This window comes from Aedes aegypti, chromosome 3 (genome assembly GCF_002204515.2).
Source record: "Aedes aegypti strain LVP_AGWG chromosome 3, AaegL5.0 Primary Assembly, whole genome shotgun sequence".
NCBI classification, from domain to species: domain Eukaryota; kingdom Metazoa; phylum Arthropoda; class Insecta; order Diptera; family Culicidae; genus Aedes; species Aedes aegypti.
In genome coordinates, this window is record NC_035109.1 from 395,069,963 (window position 1) to 395,089,554 (window position 19,592).

Genomic DNA, 19,592 nt, shown 5'->3' on the forward strand with positions numbered 1-19,592 from the left:
AAAAATGAAATTAATTTAGAGTGTAGTCAAAAAAATAAATTTCGGCACAAATATATTCAATAGTCTCAGTCAGTCTCAAAATTCACCAGTTATTGCTTTGAATTTTGCTTTATAGTCAAACAGTGCTAAAAAAATAATTTTTTCATTGTTTTTTTTATCTAAAAGATATTTTGAGTGGTATTTGGTATTTGTTGAAAATGGTCATAATAAACTTTTCAAATGTTCCGGTAGCAATTAGCAAAATTTTCTCATATACCTTTTTTGTTGAAAATTTTGCGTACTTTCATGAAATCGGGTCGAAAAGCATTCAAAAAGTTTATTTAGACCATATTGAAAAATCAACCTTTTTTTTAAAAATCATAAATTTTTTGTCCATGATTTCTCCATCTTGACCCACTATGCAAAAGACTTCATTTTTTGTCTACTTTAACATATAAAAAAAAATCAGAAATATGATTTTTGAGAAAATTGATTTTTAAGCTTTATTTTCGATATATAAAAAATTACAACATGTTTTTTACAGTGTATTTTTTTTTTCCAGATAGTCCCAACAATAACCTAAAACTTTGCGGAAGACTCCAAACTAATCGGACAAACCGTTTCTAAGTTATATTATAATTTACCGAAAATTGAAAATTATATCATAATTTTGTATTAAAATCGCTGTATCTTTAAAACGGTAAAAGTTAGCCTGATTTTTCCGTGTACCTTTTTTGTTGTAAATTTTGCGTACTTTCATAAAATCGAGTTGAAAAATATTTAAAAAGTTTATTATGACCATTTTCAAAAATTCACCTTTCTTCAAAAAATCATAACTTTTTTGTCCATGATTTCTCCATCTTGACCCACTGTGCAAAAGACTTCATTTTTTGTCTACTTTAACATATAAAAATATAAAAAAATCAAAAATACGATTTTTGAGAAAATTGATTTTTAAGCTATATTTTCGATATATAAATTACAACATATTTTTTACAGTGTATATTTTTTTTCCAGATAGTCCCAACAATAACCTAAAACTTTGCGGAAGGCACCAAACTGATCGGACAAATCGTTTCTAAGTTATAATTTTTTGAAAATTATTAAGGTTTTTTTCTTAGGCCCTTCTCAAAAGTAAGGCTAGAGTCAAAATGGCGAGCCGATGATGCAAAAAGGCATTTTTGGGCATAAAGAAAGCATGTGCAAAATTTCATCAAAATCAAAAAATATAAAAATGAAATTTGGGTCGTCATTTTCTGTGGAACCGCTCAACAACAATTCATTCGACGAAGGATGATGAATTCTCGAATAGAACACATTGCTACAAGGTTCGAATCGTGAAATTTATTGCATCATTCAGATAAAGGATCCGTCATTATGATCCGTGAACATTTTTTTCATAAATACAGTTAGAAATTTGAAAAGATCTTTCTAGATACAAAGATGTTTTCCTTCCATACGAATGAAAACAACATATTCTGAATAGAATAATGGGATGACATTCAATTGAAATGATGAATAATTTCTATGCAACTGTAGACAAGGATAATTTGACTTAATTTTCATCTAGTTATAACTTTTCAAATATTTTACACCTACCGTTTTTTTACATATTACGGATAGCTTCAAATTCCGGACACTTTGTATAGGGAACAGTTCACACGAAATGTTTCAATTTGTGCCGTTCAAAAGTTCTCACTTTCGAGGCTTGTTTTAATATTTTTTTTCATAGATATATATGCAAGTTTATAATTCACTTAGACATTTCTTTAGTGGTTTGACCATTTCAATTGATGATTTGACTTTTCTATACATGATTTTCACGAGTTGTCCGGAATTCGAATCAAAGTGACCGGAATATGAGGCATAAGTGAGGAAGCGTCCGGAATAAGTTTTGAAGTCTCGATAACGAGAAGGAATCGTACAATATGATTTATTTTATATGCTTTTTGATGAGTTATACGCCACTGAGGCCTTAAGTGTCCGTAATATGAATCGAAGCGGTAGAAGCAATAGGAATATTTTTTGGTTTCGAATTGTGAAAGCTTCTTCCGTTTCTTTATACTTCCTCTTTCCTTTTTTCTCTCTTCTTCTTACCAAACGTCCACACTGATACGGAGTCTGTTTCTATTTGTTTCAAAGATCCCTTTCTGTTTTAAGGTTGTTGTGTTTTCAATCAGTCATTCGATTAAAAATAGATACTGTAATTCTGGGCAACATTAATCAGTGATCTCGCTACTTCCTAAAAATTCCACTCAAAAATAGAAACGTTGCATGTTTTACATTTTTTCAACAAGTGAATTGGTCGGTGTTCAGACAGATCGGACTACATGATTGCTTGGCGTTCTAAAGATATGTTGAAGATTCTATCAATCCTGATTTTTTCGATTTTATTTTTATATAGATGTGCCCTTAAATAGATAAAGTCTATTATTACAGCAAATAATGCAAACATTTTGATATTTGGAATGTCTGGAGTACGTTTTCCTGAAACCGTTAAAAAGCACTTCAGGTTCAGTCTGTCTGAACACCGACCAATTGTGTTTTTTAAGGTGAAGATGAATCGAAGCCAAACCTCAAATTTTCAAGAGCACAAATCTTGAGAACCGAATACCCGTTTGAGCTGAAAACTTATTCGATTGGTCACCATAAGCTAGTGACCACTTGATTTAGTTTTCAGCATAGTCGGATGTTTGGTTCTCCAGATTTATGCTCTTGAAAATTTGAGGTTTGGCTTTGATTCATCTTCACCTAAGGTCGGTAAAGCAACAACGAACCTTTTCAGATATAATGAAAAAAATTTTGAGTAAACATTATGTTGAGTCAACTAGTACCAGCAAAGTTGATTTCTGACGTTTAACGTTTTCTCAAACTCAATAAAAAAAATTAAGTTGTCTATTGTGTGGGCTTCCAATGGGTCACGACGTTCTCAAACGACCGGTTACGGAACTGAGTCCGTTGCTCGATAAATACTTGTTTTTTTAATTATGAACAAAAGAACAATAGAAACCTCAGTCAGCGCAGTTGCTGGCTAGTGTAGTGGGCTATTCCTATACCTAAAAAACAATGCGCTCTCGGGCTAGGCATTGGATATACATAGAAAGCGTTGTGTTTGGATGGGCATCTAATTCTTCCGAAAGAGGTGCACTTTGCGAAAAAGAACCACGTGATTATTGAGCTGAAATCGAATTCAGGTTAACTTCTGCGTTCATGAGTCTTCTCATGGCGTAGTGGTAACGCGCCCCAACTAGAGATCGGGGAGTCGTGAGTTCGATTCTCACTGAGAAGACGTGTAACTTTTTCGCAAATCTTCTCATCAATTTGTCCATCTAATCCAATTGCAAATTATATGTAATGTTTAGCTTTTCGGTAGTTGCTAAATATATAGTAAATTTAACCGAAATATTATTAAGAAAAATATGTGTAGTTTGTGTTTTGTTAAAATATTGAATGATATTGTTATTTTAGGGTAACAATGATCACTCATGTTCGGTAATATTTAAAATGCAGTTCATGATCTCTGAGGCTGAATAGTGAATATGAAGACTAAACTCTTACAAGTCGTACATTCGTACCTTTAAATTACAAACAACATGAACGATGTAATATGCCAAATATGACACAGTTATATAAATTCTCGCTCCAGTCCTCTTTCTAGATTGTATTCGGGTCCCATAACTAATGGGTTATTGGGCGACCTCTGTTAATTTTCCTTGCAAATGAATTTTTTTCCATAGCAAATCCAAATCCAGTTGTTATAGGACTCAAATGCATTAAAAAAAAAGACTGGAGCGAGATCTGAAATGTTTCCCACACTTATGCCTATATATATATAAATTGATTGTGGAACTCATGTGAGATAACGATCTTCGTTTAGTACATTCCAAGTCATGCAAATCATTGTTAAGAGAGTTGCGAAATTTACACATATACTAAACTTAACTTGCACAACACACTTATATCACAAGCTCACCAGTATAAGTTTAAGAAGCACCAAGTGCTAAAAATTATCTCTAAAAACCGGGGATCCCATTTCAGGGTGAAATTGTTAATCACTTGTTAATGCGATTATTGTTTGCTACGAAAGCAACTCTACAGTCTACAAACTATATATGAGCTCCCATAATATAACCATACTCTAAACAAACAATATTTATTAAACCAAAAATATCACGTAGAACGCCTAAATGTATGCAATTTCTAAAGTTTTTTTTTTCTTATATCCAACATATCATCGATTATGTCATCAAAAAGAGTAATTCGGTACGAATTTTGATGATGAAATCAATTTCACCTCTTTCAAGCATTCTCACAAACTTTCAGTCTACCGCCGTGTCAAAATTCTTGTTTACTTCTAGAAGTTGTAGTCACTTAATTTATTGTTATTTTCAATAATATCGTTTCACGTCTGAGGTTTGAGATATGGGTAGTTGAAATTACACTATTGGAGTATAAATTTAATAATCGCTCCAAAAGACAAGATAAGCGCTTGGCGAAAATATTAGCTAATGGAAAATGTTGAAAATTATACGTTAATTGAACATGTAATTTTATGCCCGACATGAATGCACTTCTTACTGTAAAATGTCGTTAATAAATAACAACAACAACAACTATTTATCGATTTCAGTACACCATCATGCAAGTTTACCAGCTTTTATGTTGATTTGTGTGCTTAATTTGCTAGAGAAATCAGTGTTTAGGGACACCAATAAACAAAGTTTGTTATGCATTCGTTACAAAAAAAATTTTTTTTATGATTTGGAAGAGTATGATATAAAAGTCATATAAAAGAAACTATAAATTTTGAATAGAAACCGCAATCATTTTCAAAATTCCTTCAAATCGATATTAAATTGGAAAGTTTTAATCAAGGTAGGCTTATACAAAAGTTGAGTTTAATCAAAATTAAATTTAATCAAACAGCAATGATACCAGTATTTTAAATGACGTTTACAACCTATAGCAAAAAATGTAACCTGCTGGAACATGATGGAGAGGGGCAATGCATTCGGCAGCCTCAAATTTACTAAATACACATTGATCTTTAAGACACACAAAAAGGTTATTTCAGTTCCGCTGTGTTATATATTGATAATTTACTATTTTGGCAAATAAACTGAAAAATTAAAAATATTTCAACATTTTGGATAGCTCTGCAATGCACTGGAGTTCATCAGGCGTTTTGATATTATCGGTTTGATAAAACTTGAATCATAAACAAAGCCAAACCAGAAAAAATTATATTTAAAGTTACCTATATTTCAATATGTTTGGTTAAGGTGAATATCAATCAAAACCAAAACACAAATTTTCTAAAGCACAAATCTAGAGAACCAGACAATGGTTCAAGCTGAAAACTTAATCAATTGTTCACTACCAGCCAGTGACCAATCGATCCAGTTTTTTAGATTTTTGCTCTAAAAAAATGAGATTTGGCTTAGATTCATCTTAACGTTAATTGATATTTCAAAAATTTGCATGTTGAATACATTGGTTTAAAACTGGATTTGGAGTTATCCAATAGCTACAACTGATACAATATCGGAAATCTACACAAAAATATCTCAAGATAACCTTTTTTCTCGCAAGTCCATTTCTCAGAACTCTGCAAGCATTTCCATTCGCCCATTGCTGCTAAGTCCTTCGATGGAACTGTTGCTCTTTATCGCAATCACCAACACACACCCCCGTCCGAATGCATTCTTGCAGTTTCACATTCCACAGCTTTCTCTATCTTACCCTCGAAAAACTAACAAAATTCCAATCTACCTGCTAGACGACCCCCGCCCTCAGCTAGCTTACGAAAATAGACGCAGTTCAGTTCTAGTTCAACTCTTGTTACCTACGTAGTATAGTTCGTACCCAGCAATCTTCCTCGCATCCGTGATGGAAGTAGTCGAATGGATCAGTGCCATTCTGGTAACGTTAGTGATAAAGATATCCTGGACATTACGGCAAACGATGGAGTCCTTGGAGAACCCTGCCAATTCTCCCCAGATAGACGATTCACATTACTATACGGCTTACATCGAGGTCGACTACCCGGAAGAAGTGAACGAGAACGAAAACAACTCAAACTTGGAAAAATCTCGATGTTCAATCGATGGCGATAGCAAGAAAACGGTGAAGTCGATAGCAACCTCAACTCCTCGATCGAAGAACGGAACCGTTGGTCACACTGTTGTCTCACCCGGATTCTCCGACATTGAAGAAGCAGCACCAAAGGACGCTGCTGAATGCAAATCCAACCCAGCACCGGAAACAGGATATTACGAGCGCGACTTGGCTGATCGGTTTTGTCTGATGAAAATGCCCACCGAAGAGGACGCCGAAGCGATCAGGACCACCTTTGCCCGGGGGAAGATTTCTCCGGAAACGGAGATCAAGTATCGGAAGTTCCTGCAGTCGTCGCCGTCGGCAGGGAGAAGTAAGGCGTCCAAGGGCTCGCTGAGAAAGAACATAAGACTGTGATGTTGTAGTGGTAGTGCTTAGAGGTAGGATAATTTGCTCTAGTTTGTAATTAGTAAAAGTCGACAAAAATCTTGAAAAACGAAGCTACATTATTTGGCCACATGTTGAAGAAATTCGATTGATGTAATAAATGCGCAAAACTGGTTGTATCAACTGATATTATTATTTTTATTATCCATGTCACACTCATCGATAAAATCACTTGGAAAACAGGTTAGAGTCTTGATTTAAGCTTTCTTTTATGAGATAGGGCAAATGTACCATTAGTGGTGCACCTAAGTGAAAACAGCTAAAATATGCTGATAAAAGCACGAAATATGTGATTTTAACGTATCAGTCGCAAGATCTCAAATCCATCTATGATTCAAATGCATAAAATTCACATTTTTTAACTCCCAGCAAAAATCCTTGCACCAAAAATAGCAACACTGTTCCTTTAGTGAAGGTATGTTTTAGTATGGTTCTCATAATGGCGCAATCCATTTAATTCTTATGGGACCCTCCACTAATAGCTTAACAATAAAATTTGATGGATGATATTCGGTCACTTACATTCAGTTTGCAACGTACATCATAGAAATATATAACATAATCATTTAATAGTGCGAAACATGTCAAAACACGCTTCCTCTACTATTGGAACTACCTCCACTAAAGGAGCGTTTTCGAAGTTTGAAGTGCATTTTCGATGGCAGACTTAAAGGTCTTTTTTTTCTGAAACTATGCGATATAACCTAATTGAGAGTTTGGCTCATTAGAAAGTGAATCGAATCTTCCAAGGTTTTACTACAGTCAACTCTCCCTTACTCGATATTGAAGGGACCATCGAGTTAGGGAGGTATGGAGTTACAGAACACAAAACCAGTGCAACTGCGATTTAAGGGACCATCAAGTTAGCCATGGAAACCAACTTTTACTATGGTTCTCTATCTCGATATGGAGATACGGAATATCGAGTAAGGGAGAGTTAACTGTAGTACATATTAGCATTTTTAGCGACAGGAATTCTCCAATATTTTACCGCGCCGATAATCATAGCGTGCGGTTGGCCAGGTAGGTCATCGTCAAGGGCGCTGGCCTTCAGGGAGCGTTTCTACCCCATTACCTGAAGGCCATGACCCTGAATGCTGCTACCCCGAAAACACAATTACCCCGCATGAAATTATGCCGGACTAATACGGTTTGGAGTCGTGGTACTCAAGTAATTGTACATTTGAGGAAATATAATTCTGGATCATGGTAGTTGAGTGTGATTTCGATCTGTTGTCTGTTTATCTGTGGTTATAGGCTCTCTCAAACTTATTTGGAACTTTTATTGGCCATCATCAAGCGAATAACATATAAATAATATCTACAAGCATTCCTCTGAATTTCCCTAAATGTTGGAAGGTTACTAAACTGCTCATATACCATGAAAACATTAAAGGACTTTATTTAAGAAATGAATAATAACTAGTTGTCCCAACCTTCAGACCGATCCCCACATCAGAGTTCTTCTCTCCGTGCTTCCGCGTGCAAATCGTATCTCACAAAATTCACCAAACTCACCACGAACACTCGCACTCGTTCATTCCAATTGGAATGGTCATCGCAGGCTACAAAAATTGTTTACCAACATTCCGCTTGGAACGCACCGGCACGAACATCGACTGCCCTCAGAATGGACGCCGAACAGCCTCAAGATGCGCTACCCAGCACCCAGGAAACGACCGACGGCGACGATGAGGGCCTCTCGCAAGACTCGCAAGCCGAGAGTCAGGAAAGCACCACCGATCTGGCCCTGGTGGAGGAACCATACCAGAGTCAGGAGTTCTTGCAGCGGAAGTTGTACTTTCTGCTGGAACAGCTGAAGAAGATGCACGCTACCCTACCAGAGTAAGTATCCATTGATATTGAAAAATGTATTATTTATGTATGCAAATTGCACTAATTTGTTCGTAAAGACAATTCCAACTGCGCATTTCGTACGAGCTTCTGGCCGGATTGGCCAACTCGCTGTTGAACGACACAATCTTTGAGATTGTGAAGGGCTTGATGGAGATCCAACATGTGACCGAGAAGCATCTGATGCAGGTTCGGGAGAAGGTCGAGAACGATCATCAGTGTAAGTTTTCTATAATTAACTGGCATTTACCTTTTGAAAATCAATCCCAATTTTGTAGTGGAAGTCAAACAATGGGAGTCGAAAATTCAGGACCCGGAAGAGCTGGAGCACATCATCGCACTGATGAAGATCAAACACTCCAAAAATATGAAGGAAACCGACATGAAGCTGGTGCTCCATCTGGACCAGAAAGTCAAAGACCAACAGTCAACGCTGGAGAAGGCTGGCGTGCCCGGGTTTTACGTGTCGGACAATCCGATGGAGATTAAAATTCAAATGTACCTACTGGACTTTATTCTCCGCTTGTCGAGGTTGAAGTTCGAACCCAACAAATAGCATTCGGTTGAGGATGCTTCCGCAATTTGGGAAAAGACTGATTGATGGTTGTACGAAGTGAAATATTCGTAAGAAAAACTTTTGTTGATTTGAAGTATGCAATTAATGACTTCGGATGCAGGCGAAATAAACCGGTTACCGGCCGAAAATCTCTAGAGCATAAAACAGACATTAATTTTCTCTTAATTGATTAGCTGATTTTTATCTTGTACGAGTCCTAGATATTAGGTATCAGAAATCAGAAAGCCGGCTCCAAAGGCACGTTCCCCACCAGTTGGGAGATTTATGCCATCGCCATATTTGAGCCTATTTAATCATATACCCGATCGGAGAGGAAAGGGAAGGAAAAGTTGGGAGGAAATAGGAGTGGGGTCCCTTGAAGAGTGAAGATCGCATAAGCCAATTGAGAGCATTTAGCTCCGTACCACAATGGGTTCGAACAGTGCCCTAGAAATGGCATTGCAAAACGCATGAGCGTAAAGAGAGCATATAGCTCATTACCACAGCGGGTTAAGGCGAAGTAGGCTGTCATTGCAATTTGTACGCGTCGTTGATGATTGTTGCTAATTCATCTCACGACTTCGAATCAAAGAAAATCAGTTGGTTTTGCACTGACACAGCTGAAGTATCAGCATACATTATGCATGTTAGCGCGTACGGTGATACTTTTTCAACTCAATATAAACTATCAAGACTGAGTTTTATCACTTTGAAATGCAAGCTGAAAAGTCATCATTGTTGACAAAACGAATGACGGGCTACTTAGCCTTAAGGGGGCAGGATCCGTCATTGATTTCGGAATTTTCAAAAGCAGTTTTTTCGTTCAAAATCAAGAAAATTTACAGGAAAGTGTGTTCACTGCATTCTATTCTACTACCGAAACACAGTGAACACAATTTCATCGAAAAATTTGTAGTTTTGAACAGAAAAACTGCTTTTGAAGTTTCGATGATGACGATGATTACCGTGATGAATCAATACCCGGACGCTTAAGCAGTGTCAAATGTTCAGATACTAATTTCAATTCAATTCAGTTTGATTTGAATAATTTATAACCATGTCACGAATCGTTTAGACATCTATCTTTATGAAAACGACAAGTATTTCTATTAAAATCATAAAATTATTACTAAAATAACCATATTAATTTCACAAGTCTTGTTTTTAAATCCGGACATATGAATCAAAAAGCCGGACACTTTTGAATCAAATTCCGGACACTTGTACTTTAGCTAACTAAATTCACTATGACTTTGAAATAAATGCACCCAAAATTCGGCCAAATGTAGTATTTATTAAGTTCATTGCATGGACACACATAATAATGCTTGTAATTGTGAGCAGTGAAGATTGTTTCATGTTTCGGTTACTTACTTTCCTTGGTTGTAGGTAGACTCAGATTACCTGCAATAATCATTGCGATAGGAGCAATTTTACCGCAATTCTCTTATTTTTCTACCAAATATATCCTTTCTCTTGCGATCCCACAATATTTCTCTGCATTTTTCTTCACGTGCAGTTATTTTTTAGGCAAAATATATCTCGAACACTTAACGTCCGGATTTTGAAACCATGGCTCACCGAACCGGACACGCACTAATCGCTCGATAAATACCATATTACACTTCTTTTCTACACTTATTTATGCTTAAATTGTTTACTAAATAGTTTTCACACACTAATGATCACAAAAATTCACAAAAATTATACTTTTCAATGAATAACCGTTTGCTGACTAACTTGAGCCACAAAAACTGCATTTTGAAAAGACGGTGTCTGACTGGGGCAACAATTATGTTTTTATGTTTATTAATGTTCTGCCAATGATTACTAGATGAGAAATCGTTGTAAATTTATGAACAATGTTACAAATCTAAGATGTGAATAATTAAACTCACCATATTATTCAAATTCACATGTAAATCAGTGAATAATATCAGAGTGTCCGGATATTGGTACCGTCCGGATTTTGATTCATCATGGTACGATGACGGAGCGTTGATCGTTAAGAATAACAGAATGTTCAGAAGATTCAGGCTTCTGAATTCAGTTTCACTTAATAAGTGTTTACCAAGTAATTGGTATCGCATTTGCGCAAAAACTTGACAGTTACATATAATATCAGGTGATACGAAGTTCCATAATCGGAGTCACAACTATCACAGACAAATGAGTCAGCACGCTGAATATTACCCATGTGATAGTTGAGCCGGCAGTGGCCTGTCAACGTTCTAAGCAATTCTACTTTGCCAGATTTGTTAAATACTTTGCCACCCTTGGAGATGGCTCAGTAATGTATAATTTTGTTTGACGACATGACTCCTAACTATTCCAATATTGCTTGTGCTGAGTTGCCGCCCAAGAATTTCTCTGAAGCTTCACCCAGCACTTCGAAATTGGAATAGCCGGCTCAGGGCCAATGAAGTCAGGCGATGCTCCATCGCGAGCTAGCTCATCAGCCAATTCATTTTCAGAGATGGAAGAATGGCCAGGTACCCATACAAGGTTTATAGGGTTGACTGAATTCAGTTCCTCAATTTGAGTTCGACATGCGACAACAAGCTTCGACCTTGAGTTGGTCGAAGCAAGAGCTTTTATAGCAGCCTAACTATCTAAACAGAAATATGTATATGACTTTACCCATTACGCGCTGTTGAAGTGCTGATTGCACTCCACAAAGCAAATATTTCCACCTAAAAAACGGTGCAGTTTCTACCAAGTGAGTAAAATTGATTCAGCCTTAACTCACGAGAATATACACCAGCACCAACTCTACCTTCAAGAAGAGAGCCATCAGTGTAACATACTGTATTGTTTGATATACTTATTTACAAATAACCAGACGTCCACTCTTCTGTGAGGGGAATTGTGTTGTAAATGTCCTGTAAGGAAAGTGACAAGCAATTGTGAGATCATTTGGAGCAAGGACACTTTTGTCCCAATTCACCAAAAGTGGAAACAACGAAGTGTGTGTAGATCTACAATTCATTGGATTTTTCTCCAGTAGATCTAGTACCCATAAAGGGTAAGAGCAAGAAAGTGCTTCTTGTTTGTTATGATGTATGTGTGGTGGCGCAACTTCGAAAAGGGCCTCCAGCGCTGCTGTGGGAGTTGTAGAGAATGCACCAGACATCGCCATCAAGCACATCGTTTGGAGATGGCCTAATTTTGATTGGATTGTTCTCACTTCGCCCTTTTGCCACCACACAAGACATCCATATGCCGATATTGGTCGAACAACTGTTGTGTAAAGCCATTTGATGTACTTGGGTTTGAGGCCTCAAGTTTTACCAAAGGTTCGCCGCCATTGACCGAAGGCCATGCGAGCTTTTTTGACTCTGAAATCAATGTGAGGTGTCCAAGAATGTTTGGAATCTAGAACGACTCCGACATACTTTACCTGATCAGTTACATTAATCTCAGTGTCAAAAAGACCTAAATGTCGAATTCCATCGCGGTTTCGTCTTTGCGTAAAAAGAACAATAGATGTTTTATTTGGGTTAATTGAAAGTCATATTGGCGACACCAACTCTCGACTACCTGAAGAGCACTTTGCATCAGGTCGAATATAGTGCTTATGCACTTACCAACTTTCAAAGCTAGAAGGTCGTCGGCAAATCTATAAGTTGGAAAACCGCTATTATTGAGTTGCCTCAACAGCGTATCTGCTACGAGATTCCACAAAAGTGGTGATAAGACTCCCCCTCGGGGGCATCCGCAAACACTCAATTTTCGAATCGCTGCTTGACGCAATGTCGGAAAGAGATGACAGTTTTTGAGCATTTGATGAATCTAATTGGTAATCATTGTTGGCAGCCCATAGTTTCGTGCAGCTTCCAATATGGCATCGAAAGACACGTTATGGAAGGCACCCTCAACACCCAAGCAGGATTGCTTATGAGCGAATGCTTTCTTGATTTCTTGCGAGCCGACTTGAACGACTCTGATCCAGTTGAACAGCGTTTGTTCCAATCCTTCTATGTACATTGTTTCCTGAGTCTAGTCAGATCGGAATTCCACCATGGGGTCCCCCTTGTAGTATTCACAGACCGCAGAGGACATGCTTCTTCAAAAACATTTCATTTTTTTTTTTTTTTTTTTTTTTTTTTTTTTTTTTTTTTTTTTTTTTTTTTTTTTTTTTTTTAGGGCACTTCGTGCTCATGGCCACTACTGTGCCGGAATCAGTTCATCTGTATCCACTATACCGATACAGATCTATTTTTAACTATTCTATATTTACATCTGCTTTCACTCTCTTCTACTCTTTTACTCTCACACCGAGCAGGTAGGAGAGAGCTCTGCTGTTCAGTCCAATCGATTTCCATATGCCATAGTCCTTTGCTCTTGCGCGGTGGGGTTCATTTTGCCGTGTTCCTAAGTCGTTTTGAGGCTAGCTGCCTGCGAAGAGGGTTAGTTTGTCTCAGTCACCATCTGATACTGACGGATGATGGATGTGTTCCCCAAAGCACGGTCCTCCGTGCTGCGTCTTCTGGTGGCTGGACGGGTTTTTTTTTGTGGAGGGGCTGGGAATTGAACCCATGACCTTCCGCTTATGAAGCGGAAGCGTAACCTCTAGGCTACGGACCCCCCTTAATGGATGGAGGATATCCATGAAATATGGACGCAACCAATTCAGTGTAGAGTTCCCAGTTTGTTGACCGGGGATTCCTAAAACGCAAAGTCTGCGCAGTTACATTTGAATGTTCAAAGAAGATGTAGCGATGATCAGATAATGATTCCTCATCTGATACATGCCAATTCGTCAACTCGTGACTGATTCTATTCGAGCAGAGCGTTATGTATAACACTTCTTCTCTATTAGAAACCATGAAGTTTGGGCGATTGCCTATGTTTTGTAATCCAAAGTCTGTACTACTTAAGTATTTTTAAGTAAAGCTTTAATTAGATTTGGAAATAATAAATTCAGATTATTGTATGCTCCTACATAGAGTGGATGTACTCATTGATAGCACACACACGCAAACTTTTTTTTAACATCCCTGAAGTAACTCTGGCAAGTCAGATGTGAACATATGTGTGTGTGTGTGTGTGTACAATCCACCTCCCACTGACCGGCAGTGCTTTTATGGAAGAAAATTGTATGCATGTATTTATTGATACCCTTCGATATCTTTATATCTGCAGACAATTTTAGCCCAGGAGATGAAAGGTGATAGCTCTACTGAAATTCCAACGACCCATTTCAAGAATGGCAGTAAATACACACACATTCTGAGGTCATTTTCATATACAGTAAGCCCCGCATAAAAACACCCAAATATCAAATGGATATCTGAAATGTTTTTACACTTCCCGAATCGAAAATAAATTTTCGACCCTGGCACGTATTTAGTTTCATAGGGTAATAGTTGAGTAAATAATAATAAAGAATGAATTTACCAGGATGTAACGCTGTTTCTCCCGCCGCCGCACTGTGCTTACCGCAAAATACTACACACTTTCACTACACTACACACGTAACATGATCAATTCTGACCGCATCACCTGCCCCGGCAGGAGCAAGCGGCACGGTCAAAGGATCACACACTACTAAATAAGCCCGCGAATCACGCCACTCTTCTCCCCCCCAACTGCACTGCGCGCCTAACACGTTTAATCCTGCTTGACCGCTTCACCCGCCCCCGCAGGAGCAAGCGTCACGGTCAAAGGATCACACACTACTAAATAAGCCCGCGAATCACGCCACTCTTCTCCCCCCCAACTGCACTGCGAGCCTATCACGTTTAATCCTGCTTGACCGCTTCACCCGCCCCCGCAGGAGCAAGCGTCACGGTCAAAGGATCACACACTACTAAATAAGCCCGCGAATCACGCCACTCTTCTCCCCCCCAACTGCACTGCGAGCCTATCACGTTTAATCCTGCTTGACCGCTTCACCCGCCCCCGCAGGAGCAAGCGTCACGGTCAAAGGATCACACACTACTAAATAAGCCCGCGAATCACGCCACTCTTTTCCCCCCCAACTGCACTGCGCGCCTAACACGTTTAATCCTGCTTGACCGCTTCACCCGCCCCCGCAGGAGCAAGCGTCACGGTCAAAGGATCACACACTACTCGCAAGTCAGATGTGAACATATTATACAATATTGACCCTAAACATCCCTATTCTCGTTTACGTTCGAAAGATACGCGCATTCAAATTCAAAATAATTAAAACATATTTGGATCCATTAAAAAGCGTAATTTAATAACAATTTATTACCAAATATTATACCAACTTGGACTGCTTGAGTTTGCAGTTTTGCATTCCCGTTTACGCCAGCAAAATCAAACGGGCCATGGTTTTGAACGAATAGGATTCGATCGAAAGTTAGAACCGCCGTAAACAAGAATTAGGGTAACAAAGTTGCCATGAGGAACATCAGCTATTAGAGGAAGGCTTCAATATTCAGTGGTCCAATAAATATTCTAAGGTGTATGATTTTCAGATAACTTTAAATCATTCTAACAATTCAGGGAAAGACAGACCTTTGTCATGACAATGACAATTTTTGTGTTTATCTGGTATAGTACTTAAGTACAATATTTATATATCATTCCGAAGAATTTTTGGTGATGATTATTTTAAATATTCCATAACAAATATCAAAAACAAAATTTTGCTCATCAATATTGACTTTGATCTATGCTTGGCAGATGCTAACTTAAGGATGATGGTAAAAAAAATTGTACAAACACAACAATTACAATATTGTACAATTAGCTTTCCATACTTCAGAAGAATTGGGATATATGCTTCAGAGAAGTAAAATATCGATTGTAGATATTTAGTTGTGGGACAAGGCCCCAAAGGTGAATATTGCCTGAATGGGGTAAAACCGACCATTTGTAACTGCGTGAGACCTTCACTCCTAATTTATCTGAAAACCCCAAAAAGTAAATTTAAAAATCCACAGCTTTTTGGAATAAAATAGGTATCTCAAGGCATTTTGGCCCTAATAGGTTTAAATATCTGTTCTAATAAAATTATGGAAAAGCCGTAGGGATAAATATAAATGGTTGCATTATTTATAGTATTCTCTAGTATCCCGGCAGAACTTCAATTGAAAAGTTAAAAATAATACCTCTTGTAATTCTTTTTAATATATTTGAATCCTCTGGGCAGAATCTCAATAGAGAAACTTAAGTAACAATTGTTTTCCGTTGGCATATTTTCCTGACAAATGGAAAAATGCCAAGGTTGTACCAACTTTAAAACCGGAGAAGCTTATAGCTATCCAATCAGTTTGCTTTCCTCCATCAGTAAAATTTTTGCAAGGGTCATTTTAAACAGATTGATGGTCCACATCAACGAACATTCAGTTTTTGCAAATGAACAGTTCGGATTCCGACATGTACATTTGATCACTCATCAACTTTTACGTGTAACAAATTTGATTCGTTCCAAGAAATCTGAAGGCTTTTCTACTGGTTTTGCTCTTCTAGACATATAAAAGGCATTCTACAGTGTTTGCAATGAATGCCTGATTGTCATTTTGAAAAGAAAATGATTTTTCAACATTTATTGTTAGAATAATCCAAAGATCTCTGTTAAAGCGTACACTTCAGGTTAGTTATCAGAACTGCAAGTCTGAAATAATTTCTGTAAGAGCTGGTGTTCCTCAAGGCAGCATTTTGGGACCAATATTGTACAATAGGGGAAGTGGTGGCAAAATGAACAGGGGTAGTAAAATGAACACCGTGCCTTTTACCGAGAAAAACCAATTTTGATTGATTTTTTATCACGCACAGACGATTTAGAGCATAAATCGGAATGTTCGGGTTGATACGGAGGTCAATTGAATTAAAAATATCAACGAAAACTAAAATTTTAGAAAACCACGTTTGAAAATTAGAACTGACGTAACTTTTAGCTCGGCAGTCTTGAAGTTTTACAGTGATGTGAATATTGTAATGAAATGATGTCAAATTTGATACCTTTAGATTTCTTTTTGAATGGGTTACAATAATTAATGGATATATTTTCGGGAATGCAACGAAAATTTTCAAAAATATTTGTTTTGTTAACGTTTTTTGCATGATGTTCATTTTACCACCAACAGTTGTTCATTTTACCCACATAGTGCAGGTAAAATGTACATTTGCATCGTGATTAGCTAGTGATAAAAATATGTGAAAATTAAAATATTTTAGTCTGAATTTGTGTCGCTTCTATAGATTACATCCCTATTTTTGATGTTGTGCAATAGAACTATACCAGTTCCTCATTTTTCTATCAGAAACAAGATGATATGCTTAAGGTGATCATTTTACCACCCCTTCCCCTATTTTCACATCTGACTCACCTGAGTTACCTCAGGGATTTCGAAAAGCTTTGTTTGCAAATGACACAGGCCTCTCCGCCAAAGGACGAAGCCTGCGTGTCATCTGTAGAAGATTGCAAAAGAGTTTGGATATGTTTTCTCCATACTTGAAAATATGGAAGATTTCTTCTAATGCTTCCAAAACTCAACTAATATTAGTATTATATATTTCCGCATATTTCCACATAAACCAAAAGCTCGTCATTTGAAACCTTCAAGTGGTCATGTTGTTACAATGAGAAGGATTCCAATAAATTGATCAGATGACGTTCAGTATCTAGGGCTCATGCTAGATAAAAATTAAACTTTCGAAAAACAGATTGAAGGCATGCAAGCAACAACAAATGATAGAGTTTTTTTCACTCAACTTTTCTAAAAGATACATTCAATCAAAACTTTCATGCAATATTGCTTGATCTCCCCTCCTAAAAGATTTCAACTCTTACTACAGGCGCATAATCGTTTTAATACATGTATAAAGTTTGCATGTGTTTCACAAATACTTCTCAAAATGAGGAGAAAAAAAGCTCGACCACCAATCCGATCGCCAACAGCTGAGAAAACCATCCACTTCGATTTTTGGGTGCAAGCTTGGATCAGTTACTTACTTGTAGAAATTTGCCTGTGCCTATTTTTACCACCATTGAACTTGTACTATTCTATGACGAATTTTATAATAAACAAGGAGTCGACCGGCCATTCACCCTCATCAGTGATCTAGCCGAAATTGCGTAGTACGACTGATTCTGGGATTTTTCGCAAATTGAATCTAGTTCACACTAGAAATGATTTATATTCATACTACGACATCAGTGCAGCTCTCGTCTTGCGAAAATTTTGATCTAATTCAAGTGACAATCAACTGATAAGCACACGCCGGCAAAATATTGTTGATGTACAAATCCAAATAATAACAAAACAGTTTCAGATAAGCAAAATGAGCGAAACGAAATGCCATCACCCAAATATTATGTACTATTATTGGGAGGACGATATCACAGTCTACAATCCCGGTGCAGTGCATTGGCGTCATACATTCTTGAATGATAAAAGATGCTTCTAACCAGAAAAATCGTAGATTGTGTATTCCATTCCATCAAATCAACATGATAAAGCCCCTCCTTCGTTTTGGATGAGGTAATTACGCACATATTGCGCCTGTTCCTCGGTCAATCCCAGCGTTCCCACTTCCGCTTCGAACTGATCCAATCCACCGACTCCTACCAAGTATCCGTTCAGTCGAGCAGCCACATGGGAAGTTTGCAGCAACTCCGGAGTCAAATCCAGTCCCTTGGCTAAGTCCACGTGGCCTTGTAATCGGTATTTTTGATTGTGGCTAGAATGATATTTGTTGATTTTTTTTTAATCATGCGTTGTTAAGTTTTCTAGGAACTTACTCCGCCGCTGGGTACAGATGGCTTACTGGTACGATCTCCGTTACAACTACTTCGTCTCCTTCCTTGGCTTGCTGTTCGATCTTACTAGCTTCAGCCTGCTGCCGCTGTTCCTCATTGTGATACATAATCATACTCATGTACTCTCGTTTCAAACGAGCCGAAGCCCGATATTCATGATTGTTCCAAAACATCTCCAATAGCTCCTTATAGGAGATCTGCTCGGGATCGAAATGGATCTCGATCACTTCAACATGATCCCCTCTGTAAGAAGACTTGCTCAAAGTACATCTATTATCTCAATAAGATTGATCAACCTACACATGTTTGCTCCTCGGGGACTCAGTGGTTCCACCGGCATAACCGACTCTGGTCCTCAAAACGCCTTTGGTAGCTCCAAACAGGGAATCACAGCCCCAGTAGCAACCCATTCCGAAAGTGGCCTGTTCGAAGGGAGTGTCCACATGGTGCAATAGTTTAGCCTGAAATACGAATTTACGTCGGAAGGAGGATTCTTAGGGAATAGAACATACTTTACCATGTTAAACTACTCAAAGTTATTTACTAATCCAAGCAAATCAAACTAAACAACATAAAAACATAAACAAACGCAAGTTTCCAGAAATTGAGCGACACTTAGCAGCAAGTTAATCGGCACAAAGTATCTGTCAGACTCATCCCCTCCAAGTCTATGAACTAATTTAGAAATGTATTGGTAAGCTTAATCGAAGCCGGGTAATTTTGGTGCGCAGAGCTGAGTTCGCGCAATTTATGAATTAAACTATTTCAAAACATCACTTTTCTTGTACTCAAATCTATCATTTAACATAGTATTGTCACAAGTACAAGTAATCAACACGAAAAATGATTCGACCTCAATGAATTCAATTGTTTTCCGTCGTCATTTTTGAATATTTAGCCTAATACCATCAAACACTAAAAGCGCGAGAGTGTTCGATATTTGCCGGCCCCGGGCACATG

General features: G+C 37.7%; 2 protein-coding genes and 1 non-coding gene across 3 annotated transcripts; 2 read left to right on the top strand and 1 right to left on the bottom strand.

Annotated features, from left to right (window-relative positions):
- Positions 1–3,195: 3,195 nt before the first annotated feature.
- Positions 3,196–3,268, top strand: Trnas-aga. The gene has a single exon. It is a non-coding gene; the product is annotated as a tRNA-Ser (tRNA).
- Positions 3,269–8,038: 4,770 nt separating this feature from the next.
- On the top strand, positions 8,039–9,058 carry LOC5565451 (gonadal protein gdl). Its single transcript, XM_021854803.1, has 3 exons — positions 8,039–8,328; positions 8,397–8,557; positions 8,616–9,058. The coding sequence occupies exons 1-3, from the start codon at positions 8,114–8,116 to the stop codon at positions 8,891–8,893; spliced, it is 654 nt and encodes a 217-aa protein (XP_021710495.1). The 5' UTR covers positions 8,039–8,113; the 3' UTR covers positions 8,894–9,058.
- A 9,216-nt stretch (positions 9,059–18,274) lies between these two features.
- LOC5565443 (peptide methionine sulfoxide reductase) lies at positions 18,275–19,309 on the bottom strand. The gene is made up of 4 exons (XM_001649748.2): positions 19,150–19,309; positions 18,933–19,093; positions 18,615–18,875; positions 18,275–18,553 (listed from the first exon to the last, which is right to left on the bottom strand). The coding sequence occupies exons 1-4, from the start codon at positions 19,150–19,152 to the stop codon at positions 18,319–18,321; spliced, it is 660 nt and encodes a 219-aa protein (XP_001649798.1). The 5' UTR covers positions 19,153–19,309; the 3' UTR covers positions 18,275–18,318.
- Between the last annotated feature and the right edge of the window lie 283 nt (positions 19,310–19,592).

Bases quoted from the DNA above. Each gene is read 5' to 3' on its own strand.
- LOC5565451 (XM_021854803.1), top strand. From the start codon at position 8,114: ATGGACGCCGAACAGCCTCAAGATGCGCTACCCAGCACCCAGGAAACG. The intron at 8,329-8,396 runs GTAAGTATCCAT...TTGTTCGTAAAG, and splicing joins ATGCACGCTACCCTACCAGA to ACAATTCCAACTGCGCATTT. The intron at 8,558-8,615 runs GTAAGTTTTCTA...CCAATTTTGTAG, and splicing joins GGTCGAGAACGATCATCAGT to TGGAAGTCAAACAATGGGAG.
- LOC5565443 (XM_001649748.2), bottom strand. The intron at 18,876-18,932 runs GTAGGTTGATCA...GTCTTCTTACAG, and splicing joins TCCCCGAGGAGCAAACATGT to AGGGGATCATGTTGAAGTGA. The intron at 18,554-18,614 runs GTAAGTTCCTAG...ATATCATTCTAG, and splicing joins CATCTGTACCCAGCGGCGGA to CCACAATCAAAAATACCGAT.